The 24,248-nt window shown below is 40.3% G+C and overlaps 1 protein-coding gene across 1 annotated transcript in view; it reads right to left on the minus strand.

The window, feature by feature from the left end:
* Positions 1-24,248, minus strand: part of BCL2L12 (BCL2 like 12) — a 172,159-nt gene that overhangs the window by 36,226 nt on the left and 111,685 nt on the right. Inside the window, exon 4 of the mRNA XM_053690842.1 lies at positions 7,474-7,617. Coding sequence (XP_053546817.1) covers positions 7,474-7,617 — 144 coding nt within the window. The remainder of the gene's footprint in view (positions 1-7,473; positions 7,618-24,248) is intronic.

Genomic DNA, 24,248 nt, shown 5'->3' on the forward strand with positions numbered 1-24,248 from the left:
TTTTTTTTTTTTCTGTGTTGATCACGTTTTCAGAGGATCCAATTGAAAATCTGGCCGTTAGGCGGCCGTCACTATAACGTCATCACCAGCTTGTTGGCCTGCGCATGCGCTATTCTTTTTTACCTTATTGAGAAATCCATGCTCGCTCCCGTTTCGCGCATGCGTTTTAGTTTACTTTACGAATACCCCTAATATGCCATCAGCTACCGGACGGCTCAGATACTGACAAGTGCAGTAGAGAGCCGATTTGCGCATGCGCATTTTAACTGAGACTCGTGAATGCGCTTTTGAGATACGTATAGAGCGGGTGGGACCGCTCTATACGTCACAGCACAGAAAACCAGGAAAGAAAAGGTTGGGTGGAGTTAGCATCAAAACTATAGGGTAATATATATATATATATATATATATATATATATATATATATATATATATATATATATATATATTATATATATATATATATATATATATATATTATATATATATATATATATATATATATATATATATATATAAAGTCTGAAATTTTAACTTTTTTATTGAAATAAACTTAGCGATTAGCTAATTGTAATATTAAGTTATGCATTGATGTGTTCACAATGAAGAAACTTTACCTTCACTTTAATTCTAACCAAAGCCTGACAAAACGACTGAACGTCTGGGACATCTGCCAGACGCTTGTGTAGTAAGATTGACAAAGCAGAAATCTGTCCCTTTAAGGAACTAGCTGATAACCCCTTCTCCAATCCTTCTTGGAGAAAGGACAAAATCCTAGGAATCCTGATCTTACTCCATGAGTAGCCTTTGGATTCGCACCAAGAAAGATATTTACGCCATATCTTATGATAAATTTTCCTAGTGACAGGCTTCCGAGCCTGAACAAAGGTATAAATGACCGACTCAGAGAATCCCCGCTTAGATAGATTCAAGCGTTCAATCTCCAGGCAGTCAGCTGCGGAGAAATTAGATTTGGATGTTGGAACGGACCCTGAATGACAAGGTCCTGTCTCAGTGGCAGTTTCCACAGTGGCAGAGATGACATTTCCACCAGGTCTGCATACCAAGTCCTGCGTGGCCACGCAGGCGCTATCAATATTACCAAAGCCCTCTCCTGTTTGATTCTTGCAATCAGACGAGGTAGAAGAGGAAAAGGAGGAAACACATAAGCCAGGTTGAACGACCACGGTACTGCTAGGGCATCTATCAGAATAGCTTGAGGATCCCTTGATCTGGACCCATAACAAGGAAGTTTGGCATTCTGACGAGATGCCATCAGATTTAATTCCGGTGAGCCCCATTGATGAATCAATTTCGTGAACACCTCCGGATGGAGCTCCCACTCCCCCGGATGAAAAGTCTGACGACTTAGAAAATCCGCTTCCCAGTTCTCCACTCTGGGATATATATTGCTGATAGATGGCAAGAGTCTCTGCCCATTGAATTATTTTGGAAACCTCCATCATCGCTAGAGAACTCTTTGTTTCCCATTGATGATTGATGCTACAGTCGTGATATTGTCCGACTGGAATCTTATGAATTTGGCCGAAGCCAGCCGAGGCCATGCTTGAAGCGCGTTGAATATCGCTCTCAGTTCCAGAATATTTATTGGTAGTACGGACTCCTTCTGAGTCCACACACCATGAGCCTTCAGGGAATTCCAGACTGCACCCCAGCCCAAGAGGCTGGTGTCCGTCGTCACTATGACCCATGCTGGCCTGCGGAAGCACATTCCCTAGGACAGATGATAATGTGACAACAACCAAAGAAGAGAGTCTCTGGTCTCTAGATCCAGATTTATCCGCGGAGATAAATCCGCATAATCCCCATTCCACTGTCTGAGCATGCACAGCTGCAGTGGTCTGAGATGTAAGCAAGCAAATGGAACTATGTCCATTGCCGCTACCATTAGTCCAATTACCTCCATACACTGAGCCACTGATGGCCGAGGAATGGAATGAAGTGCTCGGCAAGTGGTTAATATCTTTGATTTTCTGATCTCCGTCAGAAAAATCTTCATGTCTACCGAGTCTATCAGAGTTCCTAGGAATGGAACTCTTGTCAGAGGAACAAGTGAACTCTTTTTTATGTTCGCCTTCCACCCGTGAGCTCTTAGAAAAGCCAACACAATGTCCGTGTGAGATTTGGCTAGATGGTAAGTTGACGCCTGAATCAAAATATCGTCCAGATAGGGCGCCACTGCTATGCCCCGCGGCCTTAGAACCGCCAGAAGGGACCCTAGCACCTTTGTGAAAATTCTCGGAGCTGTGGCCAACCCGAAAGGAAGGGCTACAAACTGGTAATGTTTGTCCAGGAAGGTGAACCTGAGGAACTGGTGATGATCTTTGTGGATATGAATGTGAAGATACGCATCCTTCAAATCCATGGTGGTCATATATTGACCCTCCTGGATCATTGGTAAAATTGTTTGTATGGTCTCCATCTTGAAAGATGGGACTCTGAGAAATCGGTTTAGAGTTTTGAGATCTAAAAATCGGTCTGAAGGTTCCCTCTTTTTTGGGAACCAGACAAAAAGAGGCGTTCTTACGCTGTGTAGAAGACCTATATACCATGGGTGTAATCTGCCCCTGTTCTACCTTTGGAAGTGGGCAGATTACACCCATGGTATATAGGTCTTCTACACAGCGTAAGAACGCCTCTCTTTTTGTCTGGTTTACACACAAACGTGAAGAGAAAATCAGGAGAAAATCTTTGAATTCTAGACGATAACCCTGGGTCACAATTTCTAATGCCAAGGAATCCTGAACGTCTCTTGCCCAAGCCTGAGCGAAGTAAGAAAGTCTGCCCCCTACTAGATCCGGTCCCGGATCGGGGGCTGCCCCTTCATGCTGTCTTGGTAGCAGCAGCGGGCTTCTTGGCCTGTTTACTTTTATTCCAGGTCTGGTTAGGTCTCCAGACTGACTTGGATTGAGCAAAGTTCCCGTCCTGCTTGGAGGCGGATGAGGAAGTAGAGGGACCACCTTTAAAGTTTCGATGGAACGAAAATTATTCTGTTTGGTCCTCATTTTAACCGTCTTGTCCTGAGGAAGGGCATGAACTTTACCTCCAGTAATGTCAGAAATTATCTCCTTAAGTTCAGGCCCAAATAGGGTCTTACCCTTAAAGGGAATAGCTAAAAGGTTGGATTTAGATGACACATCAGCAGACCAAGACTTAAGCCATAATGCTCTATGCGCTAAAATGGCAAAGCCTGCATTCTTAGCCGCTAATTTAGCCATTTAGAAAGAATTAGACGCACTAGAAGTACTTGGCGTCGCTTGGGCAGGCGTTAAAGGTTGTGACACTTGGGGAGAAGTAGATGGCATAACCTGATTCTCTTCTGACTGAGAATCATCCTGAGACATACTTTTATCAGCTAAAATATGTTCTCTGCAATGTAAGGCCCTTTCAGTATATGAGGGACACATTTGAAGTGGGGGTTCCACAATGGCTTCTAAACACATAGAACATTGGCTTTCCTCAATGTCAGACATGTTAAAACAGGCTAGTAATGACCACACACAGGCTTGGAAACACTTTATTTTGTGAAAAAAATAACAAACTGAAAAAACGGTACTGCGCCTTTAAGAGAAAAAAAAAAGCATACAATTTTTCCAAAACTGCTTTAAAACGATAAAATTATCTCAATTTTATGATAAATGTATCCCAACTTGTCAGCCAAGATTGCCCCACAAGGAAAGGAATACTTAACCCTTAAGAACAAAAAACGTTGTACTTCAAAAACATTATAGTGAAACAAAAACACCCCCTGCACCTCGCCACAGCCCTGCTGTGGCGCCTACCTGCCCTCAGGGGTCTGCAAAATCGCATTAACCCTTCGATTAGGCCCAAACTTTCCTGAAAGGCCCACCGGAGTTGGAGCTTGCTGCTTGCATGGGAAAAACAACTGCGCAACTGAGGCGCGAAAATAGGCCCCGTCCATCTAACTCGATGTCTCACAGCCTTAACAATAACCGCACCAGAGCGGTCTAAAACCTAGCCATGTGGGTTCATATACCCATCTAAGTGAAGCCATGTGTACCCTCCATTGTTAAAATAAATTCAAAAAAACGTTTGCCACAAAAAACTTTATCTTTAACTCCCAACATAGAAACGTTTGCCCACAAACATCATGTCATCAGGGTCACCCATTTTTTATAGCCCAACATACAGGTCCAGTAATACCCCTCTCTATACATTAGGATTACTGCTTAACCTTTCCCTCATGGGGATACTGTCAGCCAATTCTGAAATAACACAGGCTCTCCAGAAAAAAATGACTGAACATACCTCAATGCTTGTAGCATGAAAAACGTTCCTCACACTGAAGTTTCTTAAGTACTCCTCTGCCATTCTGTGGGAACTACTCTGGATCTTAGTAACAACTGCTAAGATCATCAGTCTCCAGGCAGAAGTCTTCATCCATCTGCTGACTGGGAAAAAATAGCACTCACCGGTACCATTTAAAATAAAAAAGTCTTGCTTGAAGAAAATAAAAACTAACATTTTATCACCTCTTTCACTTTACCCTTCCTATTACTTAGAGTAGGCAAAGAGAATCACTGGGGGGTGGAGTCAAGGGAGGAGATATATATATATAGACAGCTCTGCTGTGGTGCTCTTTGCCACTTCCTGTTAGCAGGAGGATAATATCCCACAAGTAAAGGATGAATCTGTGGACTCGTCCTATCTTATAGAAGAAATTTGCGTTTTAATTTTTTTTTGAGCAGCCTCTGTGTACGGATGAGACTTTTTAGATCATAGTTCCAAGTGAAGAGCTTTAGATAATGGGGCCCTTAATCTTTTATAGGTGCCTGTTGGAGAAGCTCCAGATTTTTATACTGGTTGTATCCATATTGGAGCTCATATATTCTTGCACTCTGTAACAGACAGTTTAAACTTTACAGAACACATATAAAAAGGCCACTTGAATACTGTAAAGTAATGCAACGCCCCCACTCTGTATCATGCACTCTAACTCAAAGTGCACAATACTGCTGTGAAAAACCCGGGACGTCTGTGGACGTGCAATGTTTCCGTCACATGATGCAAGAATACCTAAACTGCAAGATGGCCATGTCCTGTATGAAAATGTAGAACTTTATCAACTGGAACCTGTAAGGGGTTAAAATAATAGCTTTCAAGACAGCTGGCAGCACAACAGTATAAACAGCATGGCGAGTAGAAACCATGCTGTTGTATCTGAGCCCAACAGGTTAATGTAAGTTTCAGGCAAAAAAAATAAACTGAACGGAATAAAAGCCAATATATGCTTCATTAAAAGGGACATTAAACACTTTGAGATGGTAACATAAAATGATTATATATACATACACATACATACATATATATATACACACACACACACACATATATATATACATATACACTGTAATATTCCACACAACCATTGGCTGCACACTCTAGTGAACTATTTATAATTGTCCCTAATTGGCCACAGCAGAGAAGATAACCTAAGTTACAACATGGCAGCTCCCATGGTTTTATAGACACGGAAACGTTGCACTTATTTTGTCAATATTTAAACAGCTAATGAGACTTTAATAAATGTATCTACATGTTATTCTCAGCCTAATCTTTTCTTTATGCATAATTCTATCTAGCATTTATTTAGTGTTTAATGTCCCTTTAAATACTGTGTGTTATCAGCAAGATCCCAATAAAGAGTTTAATGTCTTACAGGAAGTGTGACAAATAGGGCACTGGCACTCAATAAAATGCCCCTTTAAACCCTGTTACTGGGCAAAGGAGAAACAGCACAGTCACTCCTCCCCATTTGCAGAGTGCACTTGCACATCTGCTGCTTACTACTTATGTATGTTCATTTGGCAGTGAAAGGGGTTAAAACATAGCTGCATGTTCTGGACACGTATGGAGTAAAATGACTGCTAAGTTTACTATGCTGAAACCTTCTGACTGCTGAGGTGTGTTCTAGCTAATGAAGGGATTAAATTAGCATGTTGAGCATACTTTATTTTTTGTACTGCAATCCCCTTTCTAGCAAACAAGGGGTTAAATAATTTGTTATGACCAGCATGATATCTATTAGTATACAAACTGTGACACAGTTTAGATTAAATGGGTATTAAACTGAAGATATACACTGTTCTATATCCATAAAGTATTTTAGAAAGTTTTTTTTTTAATATACAACCACTTCCCTGAGAAAATGATCAGCCAGTTAGCAATCTATATACCTAGGTATGCACACATTTCCTGCCAGTTTACATATGAGCTTAAAGGGACACTGAACCCAAATTTTTTATTTTGTGATTCAGATAGAGCATGCAATTTTAAGCAACTTTCTAATTGACTCCTATTATCAAATAGTCTTCATTCTCTTGGTATCTTTATTTGAAATGCAAGAATGTAAGTTTATATGCCGGCCCATTGTTGGTGAACAAACTGCGTTGTTCTTGCCGATTAGTGGATACATTCACCCACCAAGAAACAAGTGCTTTCCATGGTTCTGAACCAAAAGAATAGCTTAGATGCCTTCTTTTTCAAATAAAGAAAGCAAGAGAACGAAGAAAAATTGATAATAGGTGTAAATTAGAAAGTTGCTTACAATTGCATGCTCTATCTGAATCACGAAAGAAAAAAAAAATTGGGTTCAGTGTCCCTTTAACCTGAAAATGCAGAAAAAATATTTTTAGATTAAAAATTTATGTTTACATTTTTTTTTTGCGATATGTAATAAATTACCATATAGATACTCAAAAATGCTGTAGCCTTTGAGAAATGTGTCAGTCAAGAAAATGCTGTATTATATTAGAAGAGCATTTAATTTGAAACAAATGTAATTTATTATGTGTTTACATAATTGAAAATGGTTAAACATGTAGACAAACCCCAATTCTGTCCTAGAAGATGATGCAACCAGTGACTGGAGCATACGCACATTTACCTGCTTCTCATTTGCTCATTATGAAGCAGAGCAATTTAGCTATGTTAAAGGGACAGTCTAGTCAAAATTAAACTTTCTTGATTCAGATAGGGCATGCAATTTTAAACAACTTTCCAATTTACTTCTATTATCTAATTTGCTCAATTCTTTAGATATCCTTTGTTGAAGAAATAGAAATGCGCATGTGTGAGCCAATCACACAAGGCCTCTATGTGCAGCAACCAATCAGCAGCTACTGAGCATATCTAGATATGCTTTTCAGCAAGTGATATCAAGAGAATGAAGCAAATTAGATAATAGAAGTAAATTAGAAAGTTGTTTAAAATAACATGCTCTTTCTAAATCACGAAAGAAAAAAATTGGGTTTCATGTCCCTTTAATTCTCTCACTTGTTTTGGTTAGATGTAAGTGATTGATCATAGTACAAAAGAAAAAGAGGAGACAGCACTTCAAACAGGAACTATAATATAAATACAAACAACACATAGGGCAAACAGTCAGTCACTGGCAGTGGAAGTAAAATGAGATTAAAACAGTCTCCTTACCAATTACATGAGGTTTCACATTAACAGGGCTGGGAAAAACAGGATGCTGGACTGAAGCCACAGGACTCTTCAGCTTCTTCTGTTTTACCAGTTTTTCTAGCTTCTTAGCTGCCAGGTTATAAATCTCAGACTCATCATCTTTACCTAGGTGAAATAAAAATAGACGAGATGAATACATTAAGAACTGCACATAAAATATAGGTAATACACAGCCTTTCTAGCTTGAGAGACTATGCTCAAAGGATTGGTCAATGATAGGACTGAGAAAGCTAACAGAGTAGCAGGAGGTTAAAGGGACATGCTGGTCAAAATGTAAATGCACATAGATGAATTACATATATGTAGAGAAACATATTTGCAATATACATGTATTGGCAAAAATGCTTCTATTAAAAGTAATCACTGTTTTAGTGTCAACATTTTTCTCTGCATGTAAATGTAAAGCATAGCTTGATATTCTCAGTGCACCAGCATTTTAAATATTGCAGCGGCTCAGAGCACCAGGGAGGCTTGTATCATGTCAGCAATTAACAAAATTGAGTAATTTCTAGATGATGCAAGAACCGGCTCTCTAAGCAAGTGGTGTGTTTAAAATGCTGGTGCAGGGAGCATACTTAAATACACCTTTGAAACAGCAATAGCTTTTACTAGAAGCATTTTTGGTAATACATGTATATTGCAAAAATGCTTCTATTCAAAACTGAAACGCACCCATGTGCTTTCCAATTTTGTCTGGAATGTCTCTTTAAAAGGAACATTATACACCAATTTTAATACAACTGCATGTAATAGACATTAATATAAAGAATAATAAGCACAGATACGGATATAAAAATCCAGTATAAAACCTTTTATAAACATATTTAGAAGCTCCCAAGTTAAGCACTGTTGATGAGGTTAGGCTGAGACCCCCACTGAAAGGGACAGAGAAAGCAGGAAGAGACACTCCTCCCTCCCCTGCATATGAAAAAACCCTTTACACAAACAGGAGAATGCAGGAATCTGTAGACGTCAGTCTACATCTGATACTTAGGGACTTGGTTAGGCGCACACACACACCTAGATTCCGAGTTTTGCGTTACGGTTTTAAAGCTGAAAAATGGCAATTTCAGGGTAAAAATAGCAAAGCAGCCATTACAAGTCGTGTCGGTATAGCTATACCGCAAACATTTTAGCCTGTAACGCAACGTAAATCCCGCACTAAAAAAATGAGTTGTGCGGTGTGGCTAAAATGCTTACGTTACAGCCTATACCGACACGATCCACCGCAAAAAACTACTGAAAGCAGTAGTTATGGATTTTGTGTAACAAAAATGTTTCACAAAACTAATAACTAAACTGTTACAAAGTACACCAACACCCATAAACTACCTGTTAACCTCTAAACCGAGGCCCTCCCGCATCGCAAACACTATTTAAAACTTATTAACCCCTAAAATGCCGCCCGCCCACATCCCCGCCACTATAATAAAGTTATTAACCCCTATTCCGTCGCTCCGCCACCACAAACTAAACCTATTAACCTGTCAGCCCCCCACACCGCCAATAATAAATTAAACTATTAACCCCTAAACCTATCACCCCCTAACTTTAAATTAAAATTACAATATCCCTATCTTAAAATAAATAAAAACTTGTGAAATTAAAAAAAAAAAAAAACAAGTTTAAACTAACAATTAACCTAACATAACTATAATACTAAAATTAAAATAAACTACCAATTAAAAAAAAAAACTAAAAATTACACTAACATTACTAAAAAAAAAAATAAGTCAAAAATTACAAAAAAATTAAATTTATGCTTACCTGATAAATTTCTTTCTTTCTTGACACGATGAGTCCACGGATCATCTAATTACTAATGGGATATATCACTCCTGCCCAGCAGGAGGCGGCAAAGAGCACCACAGCAAAGCTGTTAAATATCACCTCCCTTCCCTCCCACCCCAGTCATTCGACCAAAGTAAAGGAGAGAAAGAAAGTAACAAGGTGCACAGGTGTCTGATCATCTAATTACTAATGGGAATCAATACCCAAGCTAGAGTACACAGATAAGGGAGGGACAAGACAGGGAACCTAAACGGAAAGCACCACTGCTTGACGAACCTTTCTCCCAAAAGCGGCCTCAGCTGAGGCAAAAGTGTCAAATTTATAGAATATTGAAAAAGTGTGAAGAGAGGACCAAGTTGCAGCCTTGCAAATCTGTTCCATAGAAGCTTCATTTTTGAATGCCCATGAGGAAGCAAAAGCCCTCGTGGAATGAGCCATAACTCTCTCTGGAGGTTGCTGTCCAGCAGTTTCATAGGCAAAACGTATGATACTCTTCAGCCACAAAGAAAGAGAAGTAGCCGTAGCTTTCTGTCCCTTACGTTTTCCAGATAAAACCGCAAACAAGGCAGAAGACTGACGAAAATCTTTAGTTGCCTGTAAATAAAATTTTAGTGCACGTACCACGTGCAGATTGTGTAGAAGCCGTTCCTTCTGAGAAGGATTAGGACACAAAGAAGGAACAACAATCTCTTGATTAATATTCCAGTCAGAAACTACTTTAGGGAGAAACCCTAATTTGGTACTTTATCCGAATGAAAAATAAGATAAGGAGAATCATACTGTACTGCCGAGAGCTCTGACACTCTACGAGCAGATGAAATAGCAACAAGAAACAAAACTTTCCAAGATAACAACTTAATATCTAAGGAATGCATAGGCTCAAACGGAGCCCCTTGAAGAACCTTAAGGACTAAATTAAGACTCCAGGGAGGAGTAACTGGTTTGAACACAGGCCTGATTCTGACCAAAGCCTGACAAAACGATTGTACGTCCGCCAGACGTTTATGTAACAAAATAGACAAGGCAGATATTTGACCCTTTAGGGAACTTGCCGATAATCCCTTCCCCAAACCTTCTTGGAGAAATGACAGAATTCTAGGAATCCTAACTTTACTCCAAGAGTAGCCCTTGGATTCACACCAATATAGATATTTACGCCATATCTTGTGGTAAATCTTTCTAGTCACAGGTTTACGAGCCTGAATCATGGTCTCTATGGCCGAATCCAAAAATCCCCTGATTCACATCAATTCAATTCGCATCAATCTGATAATTTGCATCAATTTCTATATATTAATGTCCTCACAGGAGGTGATTAATCAGAATGGAATCACCCATGTGCTGAACGTCAGTTACAGCTGTCCAAAGCCGGTCTTCATTCCCAATAACCACTTCCTACGCATCCCCATCAATGACAGCTACTGCAAAAAAATCCCCGCTTGGATAAAATTAAGTGTTCAATCTCCAAGCAGTCAGCTTCAGAGAAACTAGATTTGGATGAAGGAAGGGCCCTTGAAGTAGAAGGTCCTTCCTCAACGAAAGTCTCCAAGGTGGAAGAAATGACATGTCCACCAGATCTGCAAACCAAATCCTGCGAGGCCATGCCGGTGCAATGAGGATCACCGATGCCCTCTCCTGCTTGATTTGAGCAATGACCCAAGGTAGAAGAGCGAACGGAGGAAATAGGTATGCAAGACTAAAATTCCAAGGTACCGCCAGGGCGTCTATCAGTACAGCCTGAGGGTCCCTTGACCTCGACCCGTACCTCGGAAGCTTGGCATTCTGCCGAGATGCAATGAGATCCAATTCCAGCTGACCCCATTTGAGAATCGGGCTGGAAAACACTTCCGGATGGAGTTCCCACTCCCCCGGGTGAAAGGAAGTCCGCCTCCCAGTTGTCCACTCCTGGGATGTGGATCGCCAACAGACAGCAATTGTGGGTCTCTGCCCACTGCATTATCTTGGCTACCTCTGTCATGGCCAAGGAACTCAGTGTTCCTCCCTGATGGTTGATGTAAACCACTGAAGTTATGTTGTCCGACTGGAACCTAATGAACTGGGCCGAGGCTAACTGGGGCTAGGCCAGAAAAGCATTGAAGATTGCTCTCCGCTCCAGAATGTTTATGGGCAGAACAGACTCCAACCAAGTCCAAGTTCCCCGAGCCTTTAGAAAGCCCCAGACTGCTCCCAAACCCAGAAAGCTGGCATCTGTTGTCACAATCACCCAAGAGGGTCTGCAAAAGCAGGTTCCCTGGGAGAGATGATCCTGAGACAAACACCAAAGAAGAGAATCCCTTGTCTCTTGCTCCAGCTGTATTCGCAGAGACAGATCCGCATAATCTCTGTTCCACTGACTGAGCATGTCTAACTGCAGAGGTCTGAGGTGGAAACAGGTGAACGGGTTGATGTCCATTGCCACAACCATCAGACCGATTACCTCCATGCACTGAGCCACTAATGGCCGAGGAGAGGACTGACGCGCTAGGCTAGAATCGAAAATGTTTGATTTCCTGACTTCTGTCAGAAAAATCTTCATTGATAAGGAATCTATTATGGTTCCCAAGAAAATTACTCTCATATTTGGAACTAAGGAACTTTTTTCCAAATTTACCTTCCATCCGTGAGATCGCAGGAAAGATAACAACATTTCAATGTGGGATCTTGCTTGTTGAAAGGATTGTGCCTGGACCAGAATGTCGTCCAGATAAGGCGCCACTGAAATGCCCCGCAATCAGAGCACCGCCTACAGGGATCCCAGAACCTTTGAGAAAATTCTGGGAGCTGTGGCGAGGCCGAATGGAAGAGCCACGAACTGGAAGCGTTTGTCTAGAAATGCAAACTTTAGAAACTGGTACGCATCATTAAATCCACGGTAGTCATAAATTGCCCCTCTTGGATCAAAGGAAGAATGGAACGAATAGATTCCATCTTGAAGGACGGTACTCTGAGGAATTTGTTTAGACTCTTGAGATCTAAAATTGGTCTGAAGTTTCCCTCCTTTTTGGGAACCACAAACAGATTGGAATAGAACCCCAGACCCCGTTCCTGTCTCATAACAGGAACTATCACTCCTAGGTCAGAGAGGTCCCATATTCATTGTAAGAACGCCTCTCTTTTTGTCTGGACTAAAGATAATCTTGAAAGCAGAAACCTGCCCCTGGGAGGAAAGTTCTTGAACTCTAGTTTGTATCCCTGGGACACAATGTCCACCGCCCAGGGATCCTGAACATCTCGAACCGAAGCCTGATTAAAGGAGGAAAGGCTGCCCCCCACAAGATCCGGTCCCGGATCGGGGGCAGGCCCTTCATGCTGTCTTTGATTCAATAGCAGGCTTTTTGGATTGTTTTCCCTAGTTCCAAGACTGATTGGGTCTCCAGGAAGGTTTGGACTGTTCCTGCTTGGAAGAGGAAGGATATCCCTTGAAATTTCGAAAGGAACGAAAATTATTCTGACGTCCCTTTTGTTTGTTTCCGTTATCCTGAGGGAGGAAATGGCCCTTTCCTCCCGTAATGCCAGAAATTATTTCAGTCAAACCCGGTCCAAACAAGATCTTACCCTTGAAAGGATTTGCCAAAAGTTTAGACTTAGATGACACGTCCGCAGACCAAGATTTTAGCCATAAACCTCTGCAGGCTAGCACAGCAAAACCTGAAATCTTTGCTCCCAGTTCAATAACCTGTAGGGAAGCATCCGTGATAAAGGAACTGGCCAACTAAAAGGCCTTTATCCTATCCTGGATCTCTTCAAGGGGAGTGTCTGCCCTAATAGAATCAGACAACGCATAAAACAAGTATGCCGCCGCAATGCACACTGCAGGTTGCCATTGTAAACCCTGGTGTACATACATCTTAAGTAATTTTGTGTCCATAGGATCCTTAAAAGCACAACTATCCTCTATAGGAATAGTAGTCCTCTTGGCCAGAGTGGAAATTGCTCCTTCCACCTTGCATACTGTTTGCCAAGACTCCTTGATAGAGTCTGCTATGGGAAAACATAAATTTATGTAAGAATTTACCTGATAAATTCATTTCTTTCATATTGGCAAGAGTCCATGAGCTAGTGACGTATGGAATATACAATCCTACCAGGAGGGACAAAGTTTTCCAAACCTCAAAATGCCTACAAATACACCCCTCACCATACCCACAATTCAGTTTAACGAATAGCCAAGCAGTGGGGTGATAAAGAAAGGAGTAAAAAAAAGCATCAACAAAGGAATTGGAATAACTGTGCTTTATACAAAAAAAAATCATAACCACCATAAAAAGGGGTGGGCCTCATGGATTCTTGCCAATATGAAAGAAATGCATTTATCAGGTAAATTCTTACATAAATTATGTTTTCTTTCATGTAATTGGCAAGAGTCCATGAGCTAGTGACGTATGGGATAGCAAATACCCAAGATGTGGAACTCCACTCAAGAGTCACTAGAGAGGGAGGGATAAAAATAAAGACTGCCAATTCCGCTGAAAAAAATTAATCCACAACCCAAATCATAAATTTTAATCTTATAAAGAAAAAGAAAAAAACCCTGAAATTATAAGCAGAAGAATCAAACTGAAACAGCTGCCTGAAGAACTTTTCTACCAAAAACTGCTTCTGAAGAAGAAAAAAAAACATAAAAATGGTAGAAATTAGTAAATGTATGCAAAGAAGACCAAGTTGCTGCTTTGCAAATCTGATCAACTGAAGCTTCATTCTTAAAAGCCCAGGAAGTGGAAACAGACCTAGTAGAATGAGCCGTAATCCTCTGAGGCGGGGAATTACCCGACTCCAAATAAGCGTGATGAATCAAAAGCTTTAACCACGAAGCCAAGGAAACAGCAGAAGCCTTCTGACCTTTCCTAGAACCAGAAAAGATAACAAATAGACTAGAAGTCTTCCTGAAACCTTTAGTAGCTTCAACATAATATTTCAAAGCTCTCACCACATCCAAAGAATGTAAGGATCTTTCCAAAGAATTCTTAGGATTAGGACACAAGGAAGGGACAATTTCTCTACTAATGTTGTTAGAATTCACAACCTTAGGTAGGAATTTAATTGAAGTCCGCAAAACCGCCTTATCCTGATGAAAAACCAGAAAAGGAGACTCACAAGAAAGAGCAGATAATTCAGAAACTCTTCTAGCAGAAGAGATGGCCAAAAGAAACAACACTTTCCAAGAAAGCAATTTAATGTCCAAAGAATACATAGGCTCAAACGGATGTAAAGCCTTTAAAACCAATTTAAGACTCCAGGGAGGAGAGATTGATTTAATGACAGGCTTGATACGAACTAACGCCTGTACAAAACAATGAATATCAGGATGTTTAGCAATTTTTCTGTGGAATAAGACAGAAAGATCAGAAATTTGTCCTTTCAAAGTACTTGCAGACAAACCCTTATCCAAACCATCCTGAAGAAACTGTAAAATTCTAGGAATTCTAAAAGAATGCCAAGAGAATTTATGAGAAGAACACCATGAAATGTCGGTCTTCCAAACTCAATAATAAATCTTTCTAAAAACAGACTTACGAGCCTGCAACATAGTTTTAATTACTGAGTCAGAGAAACCTCTATGACTAAGCACTAAGCGTTCAATTTCCATACCATCAAATTTAATGATTTGAGATCCTGATGGAAAAACGGACCTTGAGATAGAAGGTCTGGTCTTAACGGAAGTGGCCAAGGTTGGCAACTGGACATCCGAACAAGATCCGCATACCAAAACCTGTGTGGCCATGCAGGAGCCACCAGCAGCACCAATGATTGCTCCATGATGATTTTGGAAATCACTCTTGGAAGAAGAACTAGAGGCGGAAAAATATAGGCAGGTTGATAACTCCAAGGAAGTGTCAATGCATCCACTGCCTCCGCCTGAGGATCCCTGGACCTGGACAGGTACCTGGGAAGTTTCTTGTTTAGATGAGATGCCATCAGATCTATTTCTGGAAGCCCCCACATCTGAACAATTTGAAAAAACACATCTGGGTGAAGAGACCACTCTCCCGGATGTAAAGTCTGACGACTGAGATAATCCGCTTCCCAATTGTCTATACCTGGGATATGGACCGCAGAAATTAGACATGCGCTGTATTCCGCCCAGGCCAGTATCTGAGATACTTCTTTCATAGCTTGGGGACTGTGAGTCCCACCCTGATGATTGACATATGCCACAGTTGTTATATTGTCTGTCTGAAAACAAATGAACGGTTCTCTCTTTAAGAGAGGCCAAATCTGAAGAGCCCTGAAGTCGCACGGAGTGCTGTCTTGTGCTGTCAGAGATCCCCAAACAGCTCCCCAACCTGAAAGACTTGCATCTGTTGTGATCACGGTCCAGGTTAGACGAACAAAAGAGGCCCCCTTGAACTATACGATGGTGATCTAACCACCAAGTCAGAGATATTCGAACATTGGCATTTAAGGATATTAATTGTGATATCCTTGTATAATCCCTGCACCATTGGTTCAGCATACAAAGCTGAAGAGGTCTCATGTGAGAACGAGCAAAGGGGATCGCGTCCGATGATGCAATCATGAGACCTAAAACCTCCATCCACATAGCTACTGAAGGGAATGACTGAGATTGAAGGTTCTGACAGGCTGCAATCAACTTCAAACGTCTCTTGTCTGTTAGAGACAAAGTCATGGATACTGAATCTATCTGGAAACCTAAAAAGGTTACCCTTGTCTGAGGAATCAAAGAACTTTTTGGTAAATTGATCCTCCAACCATGTGTTTGAAGAAACAACACTAGTTGATTTGTGTGAGATTCTGCAGAACATAAAGACTGAGCAAGTACCAACACACTTCAGGAAAGCCTGTGCTTTCTCGGGGTTCACTGGAATGCGTGAGAGAAAGAAACTTCTCACAGGCGGTCTTACTCTGAAACCTATTCTGTACCCCTGAGAGACAATGTTCTGAATCCAATGATTTTGTACTGTATTTATCCAAACATCCTTGAAAAATTTTAGTTTGCGCCCTACCAGCTGAGCTGGAATGAGGGCCGCACCTTCATGCGGACTTGGGGGCTGGTTTAGATCTCTTAAATGGCTTGGATTTATTCCAGACTGAGGAAGGCTTCCAATTGGAAACAGATTCCTTAGGGGGAAGGATTAGGTTTCTGTTCCTTATTCTGTCGAAAGGAACGAAAACGGTTAGAAGCTTTAAATTTACCCTTAGATTTTTTTTATCCTGAGGTAAAAAAGCCCCCTTCCCCCCAGTAACAGTTGAAATTATAGAATCCAACTGAGAACCAAATAATTTATTACCTTGGAAAGAAAGATAGCAACGTCGATTTAGAAGTTATATCAGCATTCCAAGATTTAAGCCATAAAGCTCTTCTAACTAAAATAGCTAAAGACATATCTAACATAAATTCTGATGATATCAAAAATGGCATTACAAACATAATTATTAGCATTTTGAATTAACTTAATGCTATACATATTATGGTCTGATACTTGTTGCTCTAAAGTTTCCAACCAAAAAGTTGAAGCAGCTGCAACATCAACCAAAGAAATAGCAGGCCTAAGAAGATAACCTGAACATAAATAAGCCTTCCTTAGATAGGATTCAAGTTTCCTATCTAAAGGATCTTTAAAAGAAGTACTGTCTTCCGTAAGAATAGTAGTACGCTTAGCAAGAGTAGAGATGGCCCCATCAACTTTAGGGATCTTTTCCCAAAACTCCAATCTATCAGAAGGCAAAGGATACAATTTTTTAAACCTTGAAGAAGGAGTAAAAGAAGTACCCAGTCTATTCCATTCCTTTGAAATCATATCTAAAATAGCATCAGGAACTGGAAAAACCTCTGGAACAACATGAGGTTTATAAACCAAATTTAAACAGTTACTAGTTTTAGTATCAAGAGGACTAGACTCCTCTATATCTAATGCAATCAACACTTCCTTCAATAAAGAACAAATATACTCCATTTTAAATAAATATGAAGATTTGTCAGTGTCAATATCTGAGGCAGGATCCTCTGAATCAGACTGATCCTCATTAGAGATAGATAAATCAGTATGTTGTCGGTCATTTGAAAATTCATCAACTGTATGAGAAGTTTTAAAAGACCTTTTACATTTATTAGAAGGCGGAATGGCAGACAAAGCCTTCTGAATGGAATCAGAAATAAATTCTCTCAAATTGACAGGAATATCCTGAACATTAGATGTTGAAGGACCAGCAACAGGTAATGCAACACTACTGATGGAAATATTCTCTGCATGTAAAAGTTTATCATGACAACTATTACAAACTACAGCCGGAGGAACAGTTACTACAAGTTTACAACAAATGCACTTAGCTTTGGTAGAACTGATATCAGGCAGCAGGATTCCAGTAGTAGATTCTGAAACAGGATCAGATTGAGACATCTTACAATATGTAAGAGAAAAAACAACATATAAAGCAAAATTATCTATTTCCTTATATGACAGTTTCAGGAATGGGAAAAAATGCAAACAGAATAGGCCTCTGACAAAGAAAAAAAGGACCAGAGGCAAAAGGAAATGAAGTCTTAAATAATGACAAACAGTTTGGCGCCAAGTATGACGCCCACAACTGAAAATATTTTTTGGCGCTAAAAACGTCCGTAACAAACATGAGCGTCATAGATGACGCAACCTCGTGAAAAGACTCGGCTTCAACTAAGACGCCGGAAATGACGAGTTTGCGTAAAGAAACGTAATTCTCGTGCAAAAAAGGTCTCGCGCCAAGAATGACGCAATAAATTATAGCATTTTGCGCTCACGCGAGCCTAATACAGCCCGCAATTTAGAAAAAAAGAATCAATTTGAAAACCTCAGGTAAAATTTTTTTTTTAAATGCATTTCCCAAATATGAAACCTGAATCATGGCAAATATAAGTATAAACATATATTTAGAACTTTATATACAAAGTGCCAAACCATAGCTGAGAGTGTCTTAAATAAATGAAACATACTTACCAAAAGACACTCATCCACATATAGCAGATAGCCAAACCAGTACTGAAACGAGAATCAGTAGAGGTAATGGTATATAAGAGTATATCGTCGATCTGAAAAGGGAGGTAGGAGATGAATCTCTACGACCGATAACAGAGAACCTATGAAATAGATCCCCATTAGGATGACCATTGCATTCAATAGGTGATACTCCCTTCACATCCCTCTGACATTCACTGTACTCTGAGAGGAATCGGGCTTCAAAATGCTGACACGTGCATGTCAACGTAGAAATCTTAGCACAAACTTACTTCACCACCTCCATAGGAGGCAAAGTTTGTAAAACTGAATTGTGGGTGTGGTGAGAGGTGTATTTGTAGGCATTTTGAGGTTTGGGAAACTTTGCTCCTCCTGGTAGGATTGTATATCCCATACGTCACTAGCTCATGGACTCTAGCCAATTACATGAAAGAAACATCTTTTTAAAATGTAGGGGATGGAGTAAAAGGGATACCCAGTCTCTCCCATTCCTTAGCAATGATCTCAGTAACTTGATCTGGTACAGGAAAAACCTCCACCAAGGAAGGTACATCAAAATATTTGTTTAGCTTACTGGATTTCTTAGGATTAACTACGACAATGGTGTCGCTGTCGTCCAATGTAGCTAAAACCTCCTAGAGTAACAGGCGGAGGAGGTGTTCTAGCTTAAACCTGAAATATACCACTTCAGTATCAGCAGGAATTACACTGTCAGAATCTGAGATTTCACCCTCAGATGCTACCGAAGTATCCTCCTCCTCAGGCTTCTGGGAGGGGGCGTTCGAAATAGTGACAACTGTATCAGTAACCTTGCTAACTGAATGTTTATTTTTTTTCTCTTGCGTTTTCCCTGCAACATGGGAAAAGCAGACAACGCATCAGAAACTGCAGAAGACATGAGGGAAGCGAAGTCTTGCAACGTAACTCCAAGTGGAGTCATAGAGGAAGCGCAGGGCACTTCATGTGTGGGCGGTAAAATTTGGGACGCTTGAGGAGAAAACTGCGGCATATATTGAACATTGTCATTAGACTCCTGAACAGCATCCGCCTTAGAGAATGTTGGCTCAGAAAAAAGTTTATCCCTATAAGATAAAGATCTCTCAATACATGAGGAACAGAAAGGGATTGGTGGTTCCACATTAGTATCAAAACAAAGAACAATTGACATTTTGCAAAGCCTCTTGGTCCATTCTGACTCACAATGGATCAAAATATCAAATAAAAAACTAAATTTTTTAATAAACATTAACAACAACAAAAATGTTACTGTCACTTTAAATTTTAAAACGTAAGTTGTTTTTTTTTTCCTGCAGAAAGGAAAAACTAACTAAACGATCTTGCAGAACACCTCTACAACTCAGCTGACTCTGCTGAGGTGCCTACCTGCTCTGCTGATACCGGTTCTCACTGTCAGAAACTGTCCCTTCTAGCAACAGATCCGGAACAAGGTAGTAGTAATGGAAGACTTCTCCGGTCCTAAAAATGCACGCCTTTAGAAAAACATGTGTCACCTAAATTGAGGCTGTATTCTCTTTCCCTCCGGACAAGGAAGTGAGGGAAAAATGGCGCGCAACGCAATTGCCGCCTCTCATAGCTCCGCCCATCGTGGGCGTCTCAAGAAAGTAATCTCCTGGTTGGCATATTGCTTCTAAAGTAACACCGCCAGGAGCCGAGATAACCACCTAAACCCCAGAGCCAAAAATACCTCAGCCCCAGTGCCTGCATATTGTCTCCTCTATAGAAGAATTTATGCCATAACAAATAAAGTGCCCAAAATTTTTCTGAGTCCTTTATGTATAGTCCCATCGTTGGTAAAAGTGCCCACATTTTTTCCTGAGTCTATTTTTATTACCCCAGAAAAAATTAAGTCAGCACTTACCTTATAAATCTGCCAGACGGCAAGGCAGCTCACCAGGTTTGAGAGGTCCTCTCCCTCACATGGACCTGTGGAAAAAAGGATAAAGATGGAGTAATTTTACTCAGGCTTCCAGAGTTAGGGCAGCATCAGTATATGGGAGGCGCAGTGAGAATTATGTCCCACAAGTACCCATTGCTCTAAAGCCACCACTGCTCTACTGAAGAGACTGATGTGGACTACAGCTACACCCTAGGACAAAGCAGCACACTCTTGCACTACTTAAAAAATAAAATCTTGCTTGAAGAATCTTTTCTAACACCTAACTTTACCACTTCCTTGCTGCAACATAGGCAAAGAGAATGAATGGGGTAGGAGGGAAGGGAGGTGATATTTAACAGCTTTGCTGTGGTGCTCTTTGCCGCCTCCTGCTGGGCAGGAGTGATATATCCCATTAGTAATTAGATGATATTGTGGACTCAGTGTCATTAGAAATAAATACTAAATTACGAAAAATAATCTAAATGATCAAAAATAAAAACAATTACACCTAATCTAACAACCCTATAAAAATAAAAAAGCCCCCCCAAAATAAAAAAACCTAACAAAAACCTAAGCTACCCATTGCCCTGAAAAGGGCATTTCTATGGGCATTGCCCTTAAAAGGGCATTCAGCTCTTTTACATTGCCCTGAAAAGGGCATTCAGCTATTTTACTTAAAGCCCAATCCCTAATTTAAAAAAAAAAAAAAAAACCCCACCCAAAAAGATTGGAAAAAAAATAAAACCTAAACCCAGAAGATGCACTCACAGTTTCTGAAGTCCGGACATCCAGGCGACGAGGTCTTCATCTATGCAGGCGGCGTCTTCTATCTTCATCCTATTGATTTGAACAGCCAATAGGATTTCAGTAGCTCTCAATCTATTGGCAGATTTGAATTTCAAAAATCAAATCAGCCAACAGGAATGCAAGGGACACCATTTTGAAAAGGCTCCCTTGCATTGAAGATCCAGTGTATGGCGGTGACCTTATGAAGGAGGACGCTCCGCGCCGGATGTCTTCAAGGATGGACCTGCTCTGCGCCGCTGGGATGAAGACCTCATCGCCTGGATGTCCGGACTTCAGAAACTGTAAGTGGATCTTCGGGGGTTAGTGTTTTTTTTTGGTTTTGTTTTTTAAGATTAGGGTTTGGGCTTTAAAGGGACACTGAACCCACATTTTTTCTTTGATTATTCAGATAGAGCATGCAACTTTAAGCAACTTTCTAATTTACTCCTATTAATTTTTCTTCATTCTCTTGCTATCTTTGTTTTAAAAGCAGGAATGTAAATCTTAGCAGCCAGCCCATTTTAGGTTCAGCACCATGGATAGCGCTTGCTTATTGGAGGCTTACATTTACCAACCAATAAGCAAGCATAACCCAGGTTCTCAACCAAAAATGGGTCAGCTCCTATGCATCACATTCCTGCTTTTTAAATAAAGATAGCAAGAGAACAAAGAAAAATGAATAGGAGTAAATTAGAAAGTTGCTTAAAATTGCATGCTCTCTGAATCATGTAAGAAAAAATTGGGTTTAGTGTCCCTTTAAGTAAAAGAGCTGAATGCCCTTTTCAGGGCAATGTAAAAGAGCTGTATGCCCTTTTAAGCGCAATGCCCATACACATGCCCTTTTCATGGCAATGGGTAGCTTTGGTTTTTGTTAGAGTTAGGTTTTTTATTTTAGGGGGTTGGCTGGGTAGTGGGTTTTACTGTTGGGGGGGTCTTTGTATTTTTTATTTTTTTTTTACAGGTAAAAGCCGATTTCTTTAGGGCAATGCCCTACAAATGCTCTTTTAAGGGCTATTGGTAGTTTATTGTAGGCTAGGTTTTCATTTTATTTTGGGGGGACTTTTTTTATTTTATAGGGCTATTATATTAGGTGCAATTGTTTTTATTTTTGATCATTTTGTTTGTTATTTTTAGGAATTTAATATTTTTTTTGTAATTTTAGACATTTTTAGTAGTGTTTTATTTAATGTCTAATTTAGTTTTTTTAATTGGTAGTTATTTTAATTTTAGTATAATAATAGTTAAGTAAAATAGTTATGTTAGGTTAATTGTTAGTAAGTCTTTATTTATTTTAAGATAGGGATATTGTAATTTTAATATAAAGTTAGGGGGTTAAGTTTAGGAGTTAATAATTTAATTTCGTTTTTTGCGATGTGGGGGCCTGGCGGTTTAGGGGTTTTTAGGTTTATTTAGTGGCGGTGATGTAGGAGGCCAGAGGTTTAATAGCGATGTCGGGGAGCGGCGGAAGAGGGGTTAATAGCTTTATTATAGTGGCGGCGATGTCAGAAGCGGCAGATTAGGGCTATTAACTTTAGGTGTCAGCGATGTCGGGGCAGCAGATTAGGGATGTTTAGATTTGGGATTTATTTTAGGGTGTTCGGTTTAAACTTAACTTTTTTTCCACATAGACATAAATGGGGTTGCGTTACTGAGCTTTTAATTCCGCGCTTCTAACACTCTCTCCCCACTGATGTCTATGGGGAAAGAGTGCACAAGCACGTATTCTCAGCCCTTGGATTTTGTGCGGTATGGAGCTTATCGCCACCATATCACAAGGAAGCTTTTCAGAATCTTGTAATGGCAGCGCTATAGGGGGTGAAATAACGCAATTTTTGTTGCGTTCATTCGCACCCTCTATAACGCAAAACTCTTAATCTAGGCGACTGTTAATAAAAAAATAAAAATAAAGCAAAACTATACATTTTTACAAAATCACTCCCAGGTGGGCTATATAAATAGATCAACAAAACATGTATGCAAAGAACAATCTAGTGTACAATGTTCCTTTAAAAAGGGACATGAAACCCAAAGTGTTTTATTCACGATTCAGATAAAGCATTCAATTGTAACCCCTTAATGACCAAGGAAGCGTCAGGCACGTCCTACAAAAAAATACAGTTAAGGACCAAGGATGTGCCTGAGACGTCCTCTGGGGTTTCAAGCTTTGGAAGCGATGGTGATCACTTCCAGACGCTTTCAGGGTATTGCAGTGATGCCTCGATATCGAGGAATCACTGCAATACCCTTATTAACCCACTGATGCAGAAAGGGGCCACTCTATGGCCCTCTCTGCTTCGGCCATCAATGGAACCGATCGTTGGTGGGTGGAAGCTGTAGCAGGGTGGCGGGTGGGCGGCTCATCGTTGGTTCCCGATTAGGATAGTGTGCGCAAGGCGTTAGGAGAGCGGCCGTGTGGACATTTTTTTTTTAAATGTATGGGAAGGAGGAAGGGAAAAATAAATGTTGGGCAAGGGAGGGTATTGAGAGGGGGCAGCTAGACTACAGAAAATATTTTATAATATAAAAAAACAAAACATTTTTATGGCAAAATAGGTACTGGCAGACAGCTGCCAAGATGGCGGCAAATAGGTAGAGGGGGAGGGTTACAGAGCTGTATGGGGGGGGGGGAGAGATCAGGGGCTAAGGGGGGATCCATCACTGCAGACCAAATATAAAAAAAAAATAATAAAAAAAAAGCCTTTTATTTTAGTATTGGCAGACATTCTGACAGTACTTAAGATGGCGGTGACAATTGTGATGTGGGGGAGGGAAGAGAGCTGTTTGAGGGGGGTCATGGAGGGATCAGGGGGTGGGATGTGTCAGGTGGGAGGCTGATCTCTACACTAAAGCTAAAATTAACGCTACAAGCTACCTAATTAACCCCTTCACTGCTGGGCATAATAAAAGTGTGGTGCGCAGCGGCATTTAGCGGCCTTCTAATTTCCAAAAAGTAAAGCCAAAGCCATATATGTCTGCTATTTCTGAACAAAGGGGATCCCAGAGAAGCATTTACAACCATTTGTGCCATGATTGCACTAACTGTTTGTAAATAATTTCAGTGAGAAACCTAAAAAAAATTGTGAAAAACGATTTGATCGCATTGGGCGGTGAAATGGTGGCATGAAATATACCAAAATGGGCTTAGATCAATACTTTGGGTTGTCTACTAAGATATATATATATCCGTGTTACAATGTAACTATCGCTAATTTTTGGGGGGGGAGTGGTTTGGAAGTGCTACTTGTACTTATTGCCCTGTAACTTGCAAAAAAAGCAAAGGACATGTAAACATTGAGTATTTCTAAACTCAG

This window comes from Bombina bombina, chromosome 8 (assembly GCF_027579735.1).
Source record: "Bombina bombina isolate aBomBom1 chromosome 8, aBomBom1.pri, whole genome shotgun sequence".
Lineage (NCBI taxonomy): Eukaryota > Metazoa > Chordata > Amphibia > Anura > Bombinatoridae > Bombina > Bombina bombina.